General features: G+C 35.1%; 2 protein-coding genes and 1 long non-coding RNA gene across 4 annotated transcripts; 1 reads left to right on the forward strand and 2 right to left on the reverse strand.

Moving 5' to 3' along the window:
- Positions 1 to 1,488: 1,488 nt before the first annotated feature.
- On the forward strand, positions 1,489 to 3,071 carry LOC101244347 (syntaxin-52-like). The gene is made up of 2 exons (XM_069292641.1): positions 1,489 to 1,805; positions 2,671 to 3,071. The coding sequence occupies exons 1-2, from the start codon at positions 1,588 to 1,590 to the stop codon at positions 3,032 to 3,034; spliced, it is 582 nt and encodes a 193-aa protein (XP_069148742.1). The 5' UTR covers positions 1,489 to 1,587; the 3' UTR covers positions 3,035 to 3,071.
- Positions 3,072 to 4,958: 1,887 nt separating this feature from the next.
- Positions 4,959 to 6,342, reverse strand: LOC138340563 (uncharacterized). The gene is made up of 2 exons (XR_011213205.1): positions 5,735 to 6,342; positions 4,959 to 5,596 (listed from the first exon to the last, which is right to left on the reverse strand). It is a non-coding gene; the product is annotated as an uncharacterized lncRNA (long non-coding RNA).
- A 1,505-nt stretch (positions 6,343 to 7,847) lies between these two features.
- On the reverse strand, positions 7,848 to 15,470 carry LOC101265007 (cell division protein FtsZ homolog 1, chloroplastic-like). Of its 2 annotated transcripts, none has more exons than XM_004251860.5 (6): positions 15,010 to 15,470; positions 14,633 to 14,732; positions 14,262 to 14,491; positions 9,052 to 9,219; positions 8,698 to 8,931; positions 7,848 to 8,563 (listed from the first exon to the last, which is right to left on the reverse strand). In XM_004251860.5, exons 1-6 carry the CDS (start codon positions 15,268 to 15,270, stop codon positions 8,297 to 8,299), a joined length of 1,260 nt encoding a protein of 419 aa, XP_004251908.1. In that variant the 5' UTR covers positions 15,271 to 15,470; the 3' UTR covers positions 7,848 to 8,296. The 2 variants fall into 2 exon arrangements, with proteins under 2 accessions (XP_004251908.1, XP_025884345.1); XM_026028560.2 differs by having other exon boundaries at positions 9,052 to 9,129; positions 15,010 to 15,356.
- Positions 15,471 to 16,851: the final 1,381 nt, after the last annotated feature.

Genomic DNA, 16,851 nt, shown 5'->3' on the forward strand with positions numbered 1-16,851 from the left:
AATTCCTGATGTTTAGAACTTAGTTACAAACTTAGAATTCAACAAGGGTTTAGAACATATTTATGAAAACTACCGGAGTGAAACTTCAACTTCAGAAGACAACTCAATGACAGTGAGGTTTAGAGAGTAGCTGAATTTCTTAAAACAATGGAGCCTTTCAATAGACTTCAAATAAGGTAGGATATTATTGTGGACATGATACAATAGAGGAGTATACAAAGTCATTACAACTTATAAGTTAATGGGTCAAACAAACGACAGATTACAAACTGGCCATGAAAACAAATATGGAAAAAAAATATCCCATAAGGTATCTTGCTTTTCAGGTTGTTGGCCAAAAAAACAACTCTTAATCAAGAAAATGTCAAGAAGAGAGGGATAACCTTATGCTCTAGATGTTTTCTTTGTGGGCACTTAGAGACTGTTAACCATCTGTTTCTACACTGCAAGTACACTCAACAATTATGGAGAATCTTTTAAAGTCTCAAAGGCATCTACTGGACTATGCCTAGGAAGTTTCTGAGGCTTTAAAGAGTTAGGAGGAAGCAGGAGAACTAGCAAAAGATAGAGGCGGATGGAGATTTCTCTCTGCTTCGATATGGTGGGCATTGTGGAAAGAGATAAACTCTTGGTGTTTTGAGAGCATAGAGAATAGTGTGCAGAAAGTGAAGCTCAACTACATTTTGCTATTATGTTTTTGGTGTAATCAGTTGTACTCAACAATGATAGTGTCTCGATGATGTTGTAGACTCAATTTAGCCATAAAGTAGTAAGAATTGGGGCCACTTGTATATAAGGTTTCAAACAACGCATTTACTGTTTCGTGATATAATACAAAGTTACCAAGTTAAAATGTTTCTCAGAAAATGGTTAGGAAGTTCTGATTTACTTTTTTCTTTTATTTCATCTTATGTCTGTTCTTGTCAATTATTTTCTCAATATGATTAAGTGCTCAAGTCTTTCTTGATCGATGGTTATGTAGGCAATTTGGTCTTGTTATTCTATCTTCATTTCTCTTGACTTCTTTCTGGTGCGCTATTGATTGTTTCCTTGGGGAGTATTGGAGGAGTTAAGGTTGAGAAACTCAGATAACATGTTTGGTGAATAAATGTGAATTTTCTGTCTTGAACGTTCTTCTAGTTTCTTTTTATTCTTAACTAAAAGTGAATAATGGTGGCGGAGCACATGGTTTGGAAAATTATAAGGCATTCGAGGTTCTAAATTTCGTAAACATGGTTCCTCTGTTTGATGTAGAACATGGTTCTCTGCCCTCTGTTTTTCCGTACCTTTCTTTCCCACTTCTTGTAGTGGCAAAACATGTTGAATCATGAAAAGAAGGTCCCTGTATGGAGTCTTTTTGCAGTTCTGTTGCAGTGTCTTTGATTGGTCAAATGAGAAATCTAGCTGATTTATGATCTAACATTCTTGTCAATAAATTATCTTCATTTTACGAGGGAGCAACAAATTGCTTTTCCCCCCCTTTTTCTATTTTCCTTTTTTTGGTTTGGGGGTGGGAGAGAGATTGTTCACATGGATGTTCCCTTATTCATCGTTTGTCTATTTATATTTCTAATGTTTCTTTAGAAAATGGTTACTTTTGGAGACTTCTGGATCCAAGAATATAATAAAGCAGGAAAGCTCGCAGATAAAATCATTTACATGATATCTGAAAGAAATTTGTTGCCCGCAACAGGCCCGGAAGCACAATGTCATTCATCTTTAATGAGAATGAAGATCACAATATTAGGATTTAGACTTGATAGCTTACAATGTATTGACTCTAAGCTTCCTGGAAAGCAACGCTTGCGAGTTTTTCAAATCTGAGTCTTCTTATGCTTAATTTTTTTTAAATGTGTTAAATTGCTAGTACTTTGGCAACCTGTTCATACGACTCTTGTCGTGCTGTTAGAGAACTTTGTATATGTTCCTAAATAGGTAGTGGATAGTTGTATTTGACCTGCACTAAGTATATTTTCATTTCATGATGGTGAATACTTATATTAGTTGAAATGTGTTTATGGTCATATTTTCTTTAGAAATCATATTTTGGCTTCTTATCCAGGGTGATCTATACCTAATCCACTTTAATATTGGTAAATCAATTTTCAATCAGGAAAAAATATATATTGGACAATCAAATATTTCCTGCCTTCCTTGCTTACAATTCTATTAAGAGGGTAAAATTTGATCTGATACAACAAATTGACCTCACTTATCATGAACTATGTTGCATATTCAATCCGCAACTACTGAATTATACAAAGTCAAATATTTTCGTCCTTTCCCTTAAAAAATGTAAAGCGCCATAATGCATGCAATTTGCAATGGAGGGTGTAATAGGGAAATGGATAGCAAAGGCAAGTCATTGTTAGTGATTTATCCAAATGGAGGATTATAGAAGAGAAAGTATTTCAAATAATCCGCTCTCTTTTGTAGTCACTATTGATAATGTCTAAAGTCTAAGTTGTGTTAAATTGCAGAAATTTTACTTTTATACTTCGGTAAATGTATCTTTTTTCTTATAAATATCTTGAGGGTGGGGGAGGGGCAAGTGTCATAAGAATTTGTAGCAGTTGTCTGTCTGCAGAATCTTTGAACGCATAGGCCTAATAACATTACTTTTTGTATGGTGATTCTGTATAGATTTCTTAAGCCTTCATCTTTATGTAGGACAGAGAAAGAGATGAATCTTCAAAAGGTTATGCTTGAAAATTTAAAATCAAAAGCAACCGAAATGGCCTCCACTTTGAATATGTCGAACTTTGCCAATAGGGACAACTTGCTTGGACTAGAAACAAAGACAACAGATGCTACGAGCAGAACCACAGGCCTTGACAATTATGGTGTTGTTGGTCTTCAAAGGCAAATTATGAAAGGCAAGTTGTTATGTATTTTGAGAACTTCTCCTACGATTGGCTTTTCTGTTTCTTTAATATGTTATTTGTTGGATTTACTACTAATGCAGAACAAGATGAGGGGCTTGAGAAATTGGAGGAGTCTTGATGAGCTTCAAACATATAGCATTGTCATTTAATGAGGAGCTCGACTTGCAAACAAGACTCATTGTATGAGTAGAATTTTTGCTGGATCCTATTAAACTACCTCTATAACTTAGTTTCCCTGTGAAATACTACTTTTATGTTATTGAAGTAGGATGTTGACTTCATAGTCTGACTTAATGCAGGATACCCTGGACGAATATATTGATGTTACTGACTCAAGATTTTAGGTGACAATTTTGCTGCTTTTGTAACAACTCATGCAAACCAGATATTGTTGGTTCTAATTTTTTTGGGATTGCACTTCATAACTTCCCTAGGAGTCTAGAGTGGTATATGTGTTCATGGAACACCAGATTTTGCTCAAACCATGCATATGATCAAAGCATCAACTAAATATATTAAAGTATCTACCTGTGAGACCAATTTCTACTTGAGGTCATTGTAGGAGCTCATAAACTTTAAATTTTTGATCTTCCTCTGAAGGAAATGAGTTTTAGTGTAGAAGCTAATACCATTTACTCTAAAGCCAATACAATCTTCATTCCTCATAACTTTTAACTTTTGCCACCAATTTGTCTCATTTATACAAGGTAGACTATGTTTTGAGTTAGTTATGTGGTGGCTTATGAATCTAGAAAAAAATTCATTGTTGTTGGTTTTTATGAGGAAGTGGGGTGGGGTGGGTGCTGAATGCTTTAAGAAAGTTGATCCTTTTATTGATATGAAGGAAAAATATGTTAAAGAGTGGATAATCCTACTGAAAAATGTGATATTCGAACAGGTTATTAGGAAATGACCCAAAGAAATAGGACTGTGACATTAATATAGATAAGGTTGCTTTTAAATATTTCAAACTCTCTTCTATTTCTCTCATCCTTAAGTGCAATGGGTGATAAAGGAGCCTACTTCACACGGTCTACTCCTCTGTTTTCAACCTTTGAATTTCAAGCATAACCATTCTTGACACCACCCATTCAATTCCAAACATATTCCAGGTGATGCATCATTATGGAATCAGGTAATGAGACTGAGAAGTTTGATTATGCTCTCAATGGTTTATTGAATCTTCATCTATAGAACTTAATGTCGTACAAGAAAAATGGGAAAAGAGAGGTATGTGACAATTCTTGGAGTACACTGATACGCTCAAACTTACTTCTCAAATGAGAAGTAAAGCGGTCGCGTCAAGTAAATAACTCAACTAGTGAGGTTGGGATCGTTCCCACGAGGAAAATAGTCTAGACATAACTTCAACTTGTTATTACTATTGTTCGGTTGATGACTTCCTTAGAAAGTAAAAGCATAAAAGGGGGTTTGTATTTCCTAATGAGCAAAAATAACTAACGAACTTGAAAGAGACACTTAACAGCTTTTAATGTTGGGTTTTAATCAAGTAATCAAAGTAACTAGGGTTTATGTGTTCCCCACAGGTTCATAACTTGATAATTCTAACTATAACAATTCTTTCCTAGTATCTTGCATGCAAAGTGATAAGTTATGTATTTCTAAATCCTTGGTCCGGCATCTAGAAAATCTCACTCCGCACCTTGGTCCGGCTACATGTGTTGCTTTCCTAACCCTTATCCTTACCTCATATTAAGCATCGTATTCGATATTTGACTAAGTTATTACTTCGTACCAATCAATACTAGCCTATTAGATAGTATACACTAAATCTTCGTTAATAATTCTTTTCCTATTATCTACCTCATTGGTCCGGCAAGTAGCATTAAGGCGAGTTCTAACGTTGATCATTCGTTAAAAAGACTTTTAAGCGAAAGAATTATTAATACATGCAAGACACGATTCTAGAATTGTTATTTTAGCTAGGGTTTATCTCATTATTTGCCTATGGTTCCCACAACCCTAGTTATGGAGTTTAGTTCCTCATAGCCATAAACACAATATTCAAATATGTTAAACAAGAATTCATGTACTTACTTCAATGAGAAAGAATAAAGTTCAAAAATTTGCTTGATTAATCACCAAAAAATCACTTGTAAGAATCTCTCACAATCAAAAACTCAAGACACAAAGTCTCACAATATGATGTTTAATCTCACAGAGTCTAACCTCAAAAACGAGGTTTTTCGAACTATTTATAAAAAAAATAAAAACCTAATTAAACAAGGATTCTAATTACTGGAAATCTGCCAAAACGCGGCTGGGTCGACGGACCACGCGACGGACCGTCATGGTCATGAAGGACCGTCGTGGACTCCGTCGTCCCATACTTGGTGCAATTCTTCTGCTGCTTTCTTCATTCCCCTCGACGGCAAGTGTGACGGACCGTCATAAGCACAACAGTCCGTCGAGGGTCTCGTTTTAAAATACTTCAACTCTTGGAATCTGGGTACTGGGATCACTTCTCTGATCTTTATGACGAACCTGCAGGACGGACCGTCATAGCCATGACGGACCGTCACAAGCTTTGTAATCCCACACTTGGTCAGACTTCCCCATCTTCCTTCAGCAGCTTCTCTACGCCGCCACCCACGGACCGTCACAGGTACGACGGACCGTCATTAGCTCCGTAGGTGGTCTCTTCTGCATTTTTCGCTCAAAATCTCCGCATTCAGCTTTGGACAGATTTCCTGCAAAACAAAGAGAAACTTATATCAAAATTAGCACAAAAAAGACTTTCGGACACACTAAACTTAAGGAAAAAGTATTAATTATATCGTGAAACCACGGTATATCATACACCCATTGATGAGGAAGGACAAACTTACTATTTTTACTAAACATAGTGTTCTGCACCATGGATTCTCATAAACATATGCCGCCGTCTGTAGAATTTTGGTGCTTATATCTGTCCCCTGTGAAATTAGCTTCTTCTACATATGTTTCTTTTCTTTTATAATGTGCAAATGTGGCTATACATTCTCAAGAAAAATCTGCACGATTGATTTTAAAAAAGGGGGTGGGGTGGGGGGTGGGGACTGCAATGATCTTTGGAGATTGGGAAAGTCTCTAAATTACAAAGTTTCTCAAATTCACAATCTTATCCAGAAGCTTTTTTTCTGTCCCATTTGATGTTGACACATTTTCTTTCGGAGCTTTAGTGGAAAGTAATAGTGTGTATGGTATGAAGGAAAATATTTTCCAATTTTCTCATGTTTGGTTGGGACAAAAGTTTTGGAAAATGTTTTCCAAATCAACTCATTTTCCTCAAAATTAAGGAAAATGACTTCCCTTCAAAAATTAAGGAAAACATTTTCCAAATCTCTCCTCTAATTTCAAATTACTTTTTTTGGGGGGAAAACATCAATTTAAAAAAGTATATTTTCAATTTTAAAATTTTGTTTTATCAGCCACCCATCTACCACTGGGCCCCAACCCCAACCCCTACCCAAAAAATTAAATTTGTTTTTTAAAAATATTTTCAACTTTAAATTTTTATTTTTAAACTCCTACCCCCCTCCCCCTCCCCTCCGGCCAGCCCCCACCCACCCCCACCCCAAAAAAAATTAATTTTGTTTTTTTAAAAATACTATCAACTTCTAATTTTTATTTTTTCACTTCTACCCCTGCCCTCACCTACTACCCCACCACCACCACCACCACCATCCAAAAAAAAATTATTTTTAAATATTTTCAATTTCATAAATTATTTTTCACTCTAGTAAAAATAAAAGATGTTTATCAAAAATATTTTTCATTAATAAATCAAACACAAAATCATTTCCGGAAAATATTTTCTACGCACCAACCAAACATGAGAAAATAAGTCCCAAATCTACTTGTTTTCCAAGAAAAGATTTTCTAGGAAAACATTTTCCTTCATACCAAACGCACCCTAAATAAAAAAGGGAAAAAAGAAAAGATAATATCCTATTATTCTGATACTTGAACTTGCATTTGAGGTACAAAATACTATCTGTTGAGAATGGTAAGGTTTTGTATAAATGAGGCACCAGAGAGACAAAATGTTAAAACATAATATTCATAGTCAAAGAACTTCCAACTCCGGGCTCTTAGGAGAATAAAAAGTTAGACTTGAAAATTTTTGGGTGTCCTTCGTGGACTTGCACTAAAAGTTTATCTTTATACTTCTTTCCAGTTTGCTTGTCCTTCTATATTCCATTGATTGTTTGAGTATGTTTTTGTTGGATGGGAAAATGCAAGAGATCTCAATGAATGTTAACAGAGCAGTTATATACTTATGAATCTTGGTGATATGGCTGAGATCCTTCAGCTTTCAGCTTTTATGTACGTTTGTGCAAGCTGCAGGATATTAATAGAGCAATGCAGTTCTTTCCTTCATTTTTTTTCTTCTAATACTCTCTTCGTGATAATTCCCTGTTCACAATTGACCTAGTGTTTCCTCTTGGTTTTCTTGGTAATTGAACAGCGAGTGGAGAGGAAGGTTGGAATTTTGAACAAACGCACAAAGTGTGGTTGCTCTTGCATGTGCTTGCTTTTATCGGTGATTGGAATTGTACTACTTGCTGTAGTTATATATATGTTGATCAGATATCTGTAATTGGATCGGACAGAAGGTAAACTGTAAATGAAAAAGAACTAGTACATTGGGTGTAAGTCGGGAGAATTCAAACTTTTGAAATCTTCCCTCTGCTGTGTTTTCATGCATTGCTGGTGTGATTTGACATGTTCCATGATCTTGAAATCTATATTGAATATATGTACTTTTTCTGAGCTTCGAGAAGGCCAAAGAGAAATGAGTGTAATATGAGTTCACAAATTGAATATAATTTACAAAACAAAGAAATAAGAATATTTGTCATAGGTAAAAAAGTTATTGATTAGTGTGGAAAGTAAAAGAAAAATATTAGTTATAAGTGGAAGTTACTGAGTTTAATTTCTCTAAAAACATATACTAGGTGAGTTGGAGAATGGAAAGCATAGCTTCTCCTAGCTTGTTAAATTCTTCATTAGAATAGGTACAAAGCCACTCGGCTGAAAGGAAAAGAAACAACAACAATGCTATATCCCAAAACTATACAGAGCCCTTCCAAATGAGTAATGGCCTATACAAGTTGTTCAGGTGAAAGTTACAAAAGCAACAAATTAAGCTTCTCCTACCAAGTTTGGTGAATACTTGGGTTGCCAGAAAGAAAATAATCAACTGGTACAAAATGTTACAGCTAATAAACCTACAGTACATGCATGTTATAAGAGAAGAACACCAAATTATGGTATGCATCTCCTAAAACCTTGTCATGATTTCTATAGCTACATGCAAACAAAAATCTGACCCCTGAAGGAACAAATAAGTAGAGTGCAAGAGAAAAAAGAACATAGACTTATACAGATAGCAAACTAAGAAGGAGCTAAAAGAACAACCTCGGAGCAGGTGGTTTAGATTTCGTGGAGGGAGAGTTTGATGAGCTTAGAGTATAAGGTGATACCATGCTTTCTGTGGTTCCTTTGCTGTTATCAACCAGCTTTGCTCCTCGAGGGTTGTTTAGAAGAGTATTCTGAAAGGGCTGTGTGAAACCAGTTGCAATTATGGTGACATGGATCCCTCCATTAAAACGCTCATCCACAACAACACCAAATATGATGTTGGCGGATGGATCAGCCAAACTTGTGACAACCTGTGAGGTACGTATTTTTCAAAGTAAATCACTATACAAATATTGCCTTGTAAATGAAGGATAAATGGTTTGTTTCAAGAACTTCTTGAAAGTTTGGAAAAACAAAATACATAAAAGAGTTGAGTTCAGTGCACCTGGGATACCCTATTGACCTCCTGCAAAGTTATATCTTTCCCTCCAGTAATGTTATATACAATTCCAGTTGCAGATTGAATTGAAGATTCAATTAGAGGAGCCAGAGTAGCTTGTTCAGCGGCTTCTTCAGCACGGTTCCTACTGGAAGAAGCCCCAACTCCAAGCATTGCCGTTCCAGAATTTTTCATTATTGCCTTTACATCAGCAAAATCCACGTTTACCAGCCCAGGTATCTGAAAATAAGCAGAATGGATTCAAAATTAGTTTAGTTTAGTTATATGAATCTGGCGTACCATGAAATTCAAAAGAGAATTTCATGTGTATCAGTTACTGAAAGAAATGAAGGAACTCACAGTTATTATATCAGATATTCCTTGAACACCTTGACAAAGTACATCATCAGCAAGAAGAAAAGCATTTTGAAGTGGTGTCTGCTCATCAGCAATATCGAGAAGACGATCATTGTGAATTACTATAAGAGTATCAACATTTTTTTGAAGTTTTTTAATTGCTTCCAAAGCCTGAATGGTCACCAAGATCATATTACAATCACGAAAGCATTTTCGATAACGGGAACATATGATTTAGCATGGAAAAGAAAATCAACCAGTTAGTACAATTTTGAGCATCTTGTTGAGGTTTAGACTGCTTACAAAGTTACCTTAGAGTGCACTCAAAATCCATTAGATTCGCCATAGGCCACCTAACTACCATTACAGGTTGGTGATCCCAACCTACCCCCATCCCTGAAAACACACACATGTGGTAAACCCACGTCTATGCCTTTTCTACTGGGATGGAAACAGTGGATTTTGTTGAAAAATACGAACTAACACATAAATGTATATGATCAAAATAATGAAAATAAAATGGAAAAATAATAACACCAAGAATTTTATGTGCGAAAAAATCACGGGCCAAGAGGAGCAACTGATATCACTATAGGAATTTTATACTGTGTAGTCACGGATACAATATTCAAAGTGACTACAACACACTCAAAAGTAATAACACTCTTTTGATTTTCAAATTACTAAAATAGCACTCACACTCTATTTTTCTTCACACACTCTTTTTCTTATATAGCCTATGGAATACTCACTTTGCTCTCAAATATTTTTTTTCACTCTAACTTGATGTGTTCTACAAATAAGCAAGATGCTCTATTTATAGGAAGAGAAAACCATGCCTATGTCACTAATGACATAGACAAATGTAACAAATTTGAAAAAAAGGTTGCAAATCTTACCAATTTGTCAACCACGAAATCGTTTATTTTCAACTCTTGCACCGATTTCCTTCTCACCAATTTGTTGTCACTATCAATTTTAACAATTGCTTGTAGCAATTGAGTAGCAAAAGTAGACAAAAAAATATGGGATGGACTCCACAAATTTTTCCTCCAGTCCTATGCACCAAAAAGAGGTATCTCATCTTTTTTAAAGAGAGCTCATACCCATAAGTTCTTTGCATAAATCGAACTTGTCTTTCGATATTGTCTTGGTCAGCAAATCTGCAGAATTTCCACTTTTGTAGATCTTTTTGACGTGAAATGATTCACTCTCCACTTCCTCACGAATCCAATGATATTTATCGTCGATGTGTTTTGTCCTTGTATGGTACATGAAGTTCTTGCTCGAGACTATTGTACTCTGACTGTCACAATAGACAATATGCTTCATATGATGCAAACTAAGCTCTGGAAGAAATCAGTTTAGCCATATTATCTCTTTGCCGGCTTCAACAACCACAATTTACTCAGCTTCAGTTGTAGACAGTGCAACACATTTCTGCAACTTCAACTGCCATGATATAGCTCCCCCGATAAAGTAAACAAATATCCTGTAGTAGATTTCCTGTTATCGGTCACTTGCCATACCAGCATATGTATAGCCCTTCAAGATTGGATCTGATGCGCTAAAACACACGCATTCATCTAAGCTTTCTCTAAGATACCTAAGTATCCACTTCATAGCTTCCTACTGCTCTTTTCCTGGATTGTCAAGAAATGTGCTAACAACAGTAACTGCATGAGCAATATTAGGTCTAGTGCATACAATTGCATACATTAGACTTCCAACGACGGAGGAATATGGAACTTTGACCACGCTTTCTTTTTCCTCCCTAGTTGTAGGACACATCTTCTTGCTCAACTTCATTTGACCAGCAAGAGGCGTGTTAACAAGCAATGTACTTCTTCCGCGACAAATAAATTTTCCTTTCATCTCTTAGATCGAGTAATTCTCATGCCCAAAATTTGGTTGCCATGAACCAAGTCTTTCATCGCAAAAGACTTACACAACTCTTTCTTCAACCCCAATCTTGGAAGTATTCCTGCCCACAATTAACATATAATCCACATACAACAAGAGGATGATAAAATCATTGTCAAACTTTTTTTTTACAAATACACAAATAATCCAATTAAGTCTTCTTATAACTTGCTTCAAACTACTTGTACCACTTGTCTAGGACCTGGATTTAGGCCATAAAGACTCTTTCTGAGTTTGCACACAAAATTTTGTTTACCATATACTTTGAACCCCTTAGGTTGTTTCAGTTAAATCTCTTTTTCTAGGTCACCGTGAAGGAAAGTCATCTTCACATCCATCTGCTCAATCTCAATATTAAGACTAGCGGCCAAACCTAGTACTGTACAAATCGAAAATGTTTTCCCAACAAACTAGTATTTGTGGAAGTCCATCCCATATTTTCTGGTCAACTTTTGCTACTCAATTGTTGCAAGCAATTGTTAAAAATGAATAGTGACAACAAATTGGTGAAAAAGAAATTAGTGCAAGAATTGAAAATAAAAGATTTGGTGGTTGACAAATTGATAAGATTTGCAACCTTATTTTAAAATTTGTTACATTTGTCTATGTCATTAGTGACATATCCATGATTTTCTCTTCATTTAAATAGAATGTTTTTTCACAGAGAAAAAAAATATAGAGAGCTGTGAGGTTTCCAATATACTATACAAGAAAATAGCTGTGAAGAAAAAAAGAGCGTGAGCAATATTTTTAGTAAGGTGGAAAATCAAATGGGTGTTATTACTTTAAGTGTGTAGTAGTCATTTTGAATATTGTATTCGTGACTACACAATGTAAGAATTTCTTGTTATAGTTATATCAGTTGCTCCTCTTGATCCGTGATTTTTCCCTTGTTTAAAAGGATTTTCACGTAAAAATACTTGGTGTCATTATTTTCTCATTTTATTTTTATTATTTTGACCATATGTATATTTTTGTACTTGTCGGCGTTTTCCCTACGGCCTGAAACTGCTTGAAGATAACATTTGGTCTTTAGTCTTGAAGCCATAGACTCAAAGTTTTCTCAAGCAGTCATCAGTAAAAGTGACAAAGTAGAGTGCACCACCCAATGTCCTTGTCTTCATTGGACCACATAAATTAGAGTGCACCGACTTGAGCAACTCTATGACTCTGTCTTTATCAAAGGAGGATTAAACTTAAAAGAAACTCCATTTTGCTTACCAACCAAACAGTGCTCACACTTTTCTGATTTCGCACTTTGAAAATTTGATAATAATTTTTTCTTGGCTAGAACATTAAGTCCTTTAATGCCGATGTCGCAAAGCCTCTTCTGCCATAACATTGAAGGCCTATCTGTGTCAACCGCATTCACCATATCAACACAAACAGAAGCCGTATTTCAGTATAGACCATAACATTTGTAACCACGAGCCACAACCAAGAACCCTTAATGAGCTTCTATTTTCCATCACCGTTGGTACTAACATATCCTTCATCATTCAAAACACCAACAGAAATCTGGTGCAGGAACATGTTTCACATTGTTCAAAACTAGTTTAGGTTTAACACTAGTCTCCAAATAGTCTCATTACTCGTACTAATACCCACCACTCTAGAAACAATCTCATTACCCCTACTCAAGGTTCCAAAATCACCAGGAGTATAGAAAAAGAAAAATCGTAAGATGCAGCACCAGTGTCCACAACCAAGTTTGGTTCATCACAAGTAATACTTATCATATCTGCATCAAGGACGGTAAAAGATCTTCGATGGTGATGGTGGCTAGGCAATTTTTATTGCCATCTTTTTTGATTTCCTCTTTATTTTTTCTCCCTTTTCAACTTCGTGCAGAACTTTCTTGTGTGCCCTTTCATGCCATAATGATAGCACTCAATATCTTTAAAGTTGCCTATTTGCTCCTATTTGATTCTCTGTACTGAAAACACGAGTTTTGTTTCTCCCCTTGAAGCCCGTTATCAGGACATCTAACGAAGAAAAACCTTGAGTTTTTCTTCTCATCTCTTTGTTCAAGACACTACTCTTGTCTTAATCCATAGAGATTACACCATCCGAAGAAGAATTTGACAATGAAGTTTTAAATGTTTCCCAAAGAGTCTGGTAGGGACCAAGCCTTGAGTTTCTTCATAAATTTGATGCCCATAGCAAATAATTAGTTCATGATCCTCGAAAAATTATTCAGATGGTCTGTCATCGGAGAACCAACATGATACTTTAAACTCACAGCATCTGCTTTACCAAGAACATTTTATTATTGCCAGTTTTCTGAGCATACAAACTTTCAAGATACTTTTATAGGGTTCGAGCATGTGCCTTCCAGATATATGGTTCAACACATGATCATCAACTCATTGCCTAATGAATCCATAAATCTATTTGTGCAACATTTTCCACTCTTCATCTATTTCATACTTGTTTGTAAAAATTCTTGACATAAAATAGATATTCCATTTTCCCTTCTGAATGACATAATTGACACCATTCAAAGCAACCATTCTTCTTGTGTTGACTTCCATCCTTTTCCCCTCAAAAGATATAGTTATTGCAACCAAAGTAAATCTTTTCTGATGTGGAGGTTCAGATTGTGCTATAACCACAATGCTTACTCAGATAAAACCTTGATTTTGATACTTGTTTGTTGGGAAAACGCGGATTAACACATAAATGTATATATATGGTCCAAAAAATGGGGAAAAAATGATACCAAGAATTATACGCGAAAACCTTTTAAATAAGGGAAAAACCACAGGTCAAGAGGAACTGATATCACTATAGTGAACTGTGTAGTCACAAATACAATACTCAAAGTGACTACAACACATTCAAAAGGAACAACACTCTTTTGATTTTCACCTTACAAAAATATCTCGCACGCTCTATTTTTCTTATATGGTCTATGAAATACCTCACTTTGCTCTCAAATATTTTTTTTCTATCTAACTTGGCGTGTTCTACAAATGAACAAAAATGTTCTATTTATAGGAAGAGAAAACCATGCCTATGTCACTAACGACATAGACAAATGTAGCAAAATTTCAAAAGAAAGTTGCAAATCTTACCAATTTGCCAACTTCCAAATCTTTTATTTTCAATTCCTACGCCAATTTCTTTTTCACCAACTTATTGTCAATATTCATTTTCAACAATTGTTGCTTGCAGCAATGGAGTAGCAAATGTTAGACCAAAAAATATGGATGGACTCCACAGATTTAGATGTCCGGCATGGAACAGACATAATTAGCTGCTTCAAATATGATGAATATGGCACTTACCTGCAAAGATCTTTTGCGTCCTTCAAAGCTGAATGGATACGTGACTACACCAACAGTCAAATAACCTGCTTCTTTAGCTATTTGAGCAACAACAGGAGCAGCACCAGATCCTGTACCTCCGCCCATGCCTGCTGTTATAAACACCATATCCGAACCTTTAAGAGCATTTGCAATGCCTTCCTTCGACTCCTCTGCTGCCTGTTCACCCAACAGAGGATTTCCACCCGTACCTGCATCTCTAGACGTGACTTATATCAATATATCAAGTTACCCATAAGTGTTTAAATATATGCTTAGTTTACAAAAAAAATTGTTTTTCAGAGAGCTTATGAAGAATAAATTTTTTTACAGAAAGACAAGAAGGTGCAAACCAAGTCCGCGAGTTAGAAGCTCTCCGATTTGAATTGGGTTCTCAGCTGTAGACTGCGACAATGCTTGAGTATCCGTGTTCATAGAATAGAAGTCAACACCCTATAATTGGACATGAAATGTTGAGATTTATCATGTGAAATGAAGATGTTAACAGATGAATAGGGGTGTACATTTGGGCATGGTTGAGTTTGTTACGGTGACAGTTATGTTGCTCGGACTCTCATGTCGAATTACCCACACAGATATTTTTAAAGAGTTCGAACAAGCCAAGGCAGAAAAATCAAATCTGGATACCATCTCAATGCAATTGAAGGAAAATGGCCATTGTGCTAAAAGTGCAATCAGATTTAGGAAATTAAGAAAAAAAAATCTCTACCTGTAATCCGCTGTCGATCATTCGGTTAACAGCATTATTGCCGCCGCCACCGACGCCGATAACCTTAATTTTGGCAGAGTTCTTCGAGGACAAGGAGCTGGAAATGCTGAAACGGTGTCGTTTGTAGAGGATTTTCCGGCGAGTCCTCGGAGGGAACCACTGTGTAGGAACAGAAGAAGAGTGAATCTTATGGTAAAATTCTAAGGAATTGGAAGAAGAAGACAATATATCTCCTCTGTTTGAGAGTCCTAAAACCGCCATTGATGCACTTTGTTCTTTTTATCAACCATGAGGTACAAAAGTATCTCAAAAGTTTTTTTTTTTTTTAAAAAAAAAAACAACTTTTGATGATTATGTTGATGGTTTGATTTGGTTATGATTTTACCTCAAATAACTAACGGTTTATTGCAAATCAACCCATTCAAATAGAGTGGTTTTGAAAGTTTTTTGTCACTGAAATTACGGAATCAGCAAGTATTTGATCATAAATTTATAATGTTTTTCACTTTTTAAAAATAAAACTAGATTGATGAATATATGATTATGTTTAATTATATATTTTACAAAGAATTTGAAATGATATTTATGATTGAATGTAATTGAATAAATTTCAAAAGTAAATTAGAATGTGATTGTTTTCTGAATTTGAAATTTGATTTTATGTTTGTACACGATAAAAATAGACATGGCATTTATCACATTATACGCAATTTAATTCTTTTACCAAACACTAAATTTTTGTCTCTAGCAATTTCATTACTTGTTCATCAGTAACTTTCGAGCTTGTTTGAAGATATTTCCACAACACAAGCTATGTTTGCTTGATATTATTTAATAGTTTATACATTCGATTTGTCTTATTTCAGTTTTTATTTATAGTTATGTTTATTTACATATTTTCTCATCTCGTTCAATTCCATCTATGTGTCCTTTAAACTTCGCATATAAATGAGAGAATATGAGATATAACACATAGCTTTAAGAAAGGCCATGGATATATGACCAGTGGCGTAGCCATACTTGTGTAATTAAACACCCTTTGTCGAAATATTATACCGTATATACAGGTAAAATGGTAAATTAAGTGATTAAATAACATATTTTGGACACATTTGACTCAACAATATGATGTAGCCTAGTGTTTTAGGTGCCTTGAAAGAATAAAGATACAAAAAATTAAAGTGTCTATGTGTTCGGATTTCACTACTAGCAATTTTTTTTCCACTTTTTAAGAAGAGCAGATTCACTTTAACATGTGGACACCCTTTGTGAAAATCCTAATTCCGCCACTAACATCACATAAAGACGGTACCCTCAACACTACTTTTGCTTAAGTTTTTAATTCTGAATGGGAATAAAAAAAATTTATCGTAAAGTTTTGTTCTTCGATCCATGATCGATCTTATCTATGATCGCCCAAAAACATGCCCATTTTTCAGATTTGGAGTGGAGTAAGTAACCATCACCGAAGAAGATATATATGGTAGATGCAAATGGCAATTATGAAGCCAATGTTCAATGATTTTTGAATGGTTCAATGATGAAGTCAAATTCAACAACAAAACAACAATCAAAGGTCAAATAGCAATTATCGCAACAAAAATCCTTTTTAAGAAACACAATTGAAGAGAAAAGCACAAATAAAATTGGAGGGACTTCAACACCTATGAAAGATTTCAATTTAGGGGTACAAATGTTGTTGCATCCATTTACTCTTGTAAAAGATTCACAAGATTTGCATGCCAAATTTTATAGCTAGCAATTGACATGACTATATTAAAGATAATAATGCTCCCATCATTTTTAAAAATTTTAAGTTCGTCCTTATTTACCGTATACATA

This window comes from Solanum lycopersicum, chromosome 12, assembly GCF_036512215.1.
Source record: "Solanum lycopersicum chromosome 12, SLM_r2.1".
NCBI lineage: Eukaryota > Viridiplantae > Streptophyta > Magnoliopsida > Solanales > Solanaceae > Solanum > Solanum lycopersicum.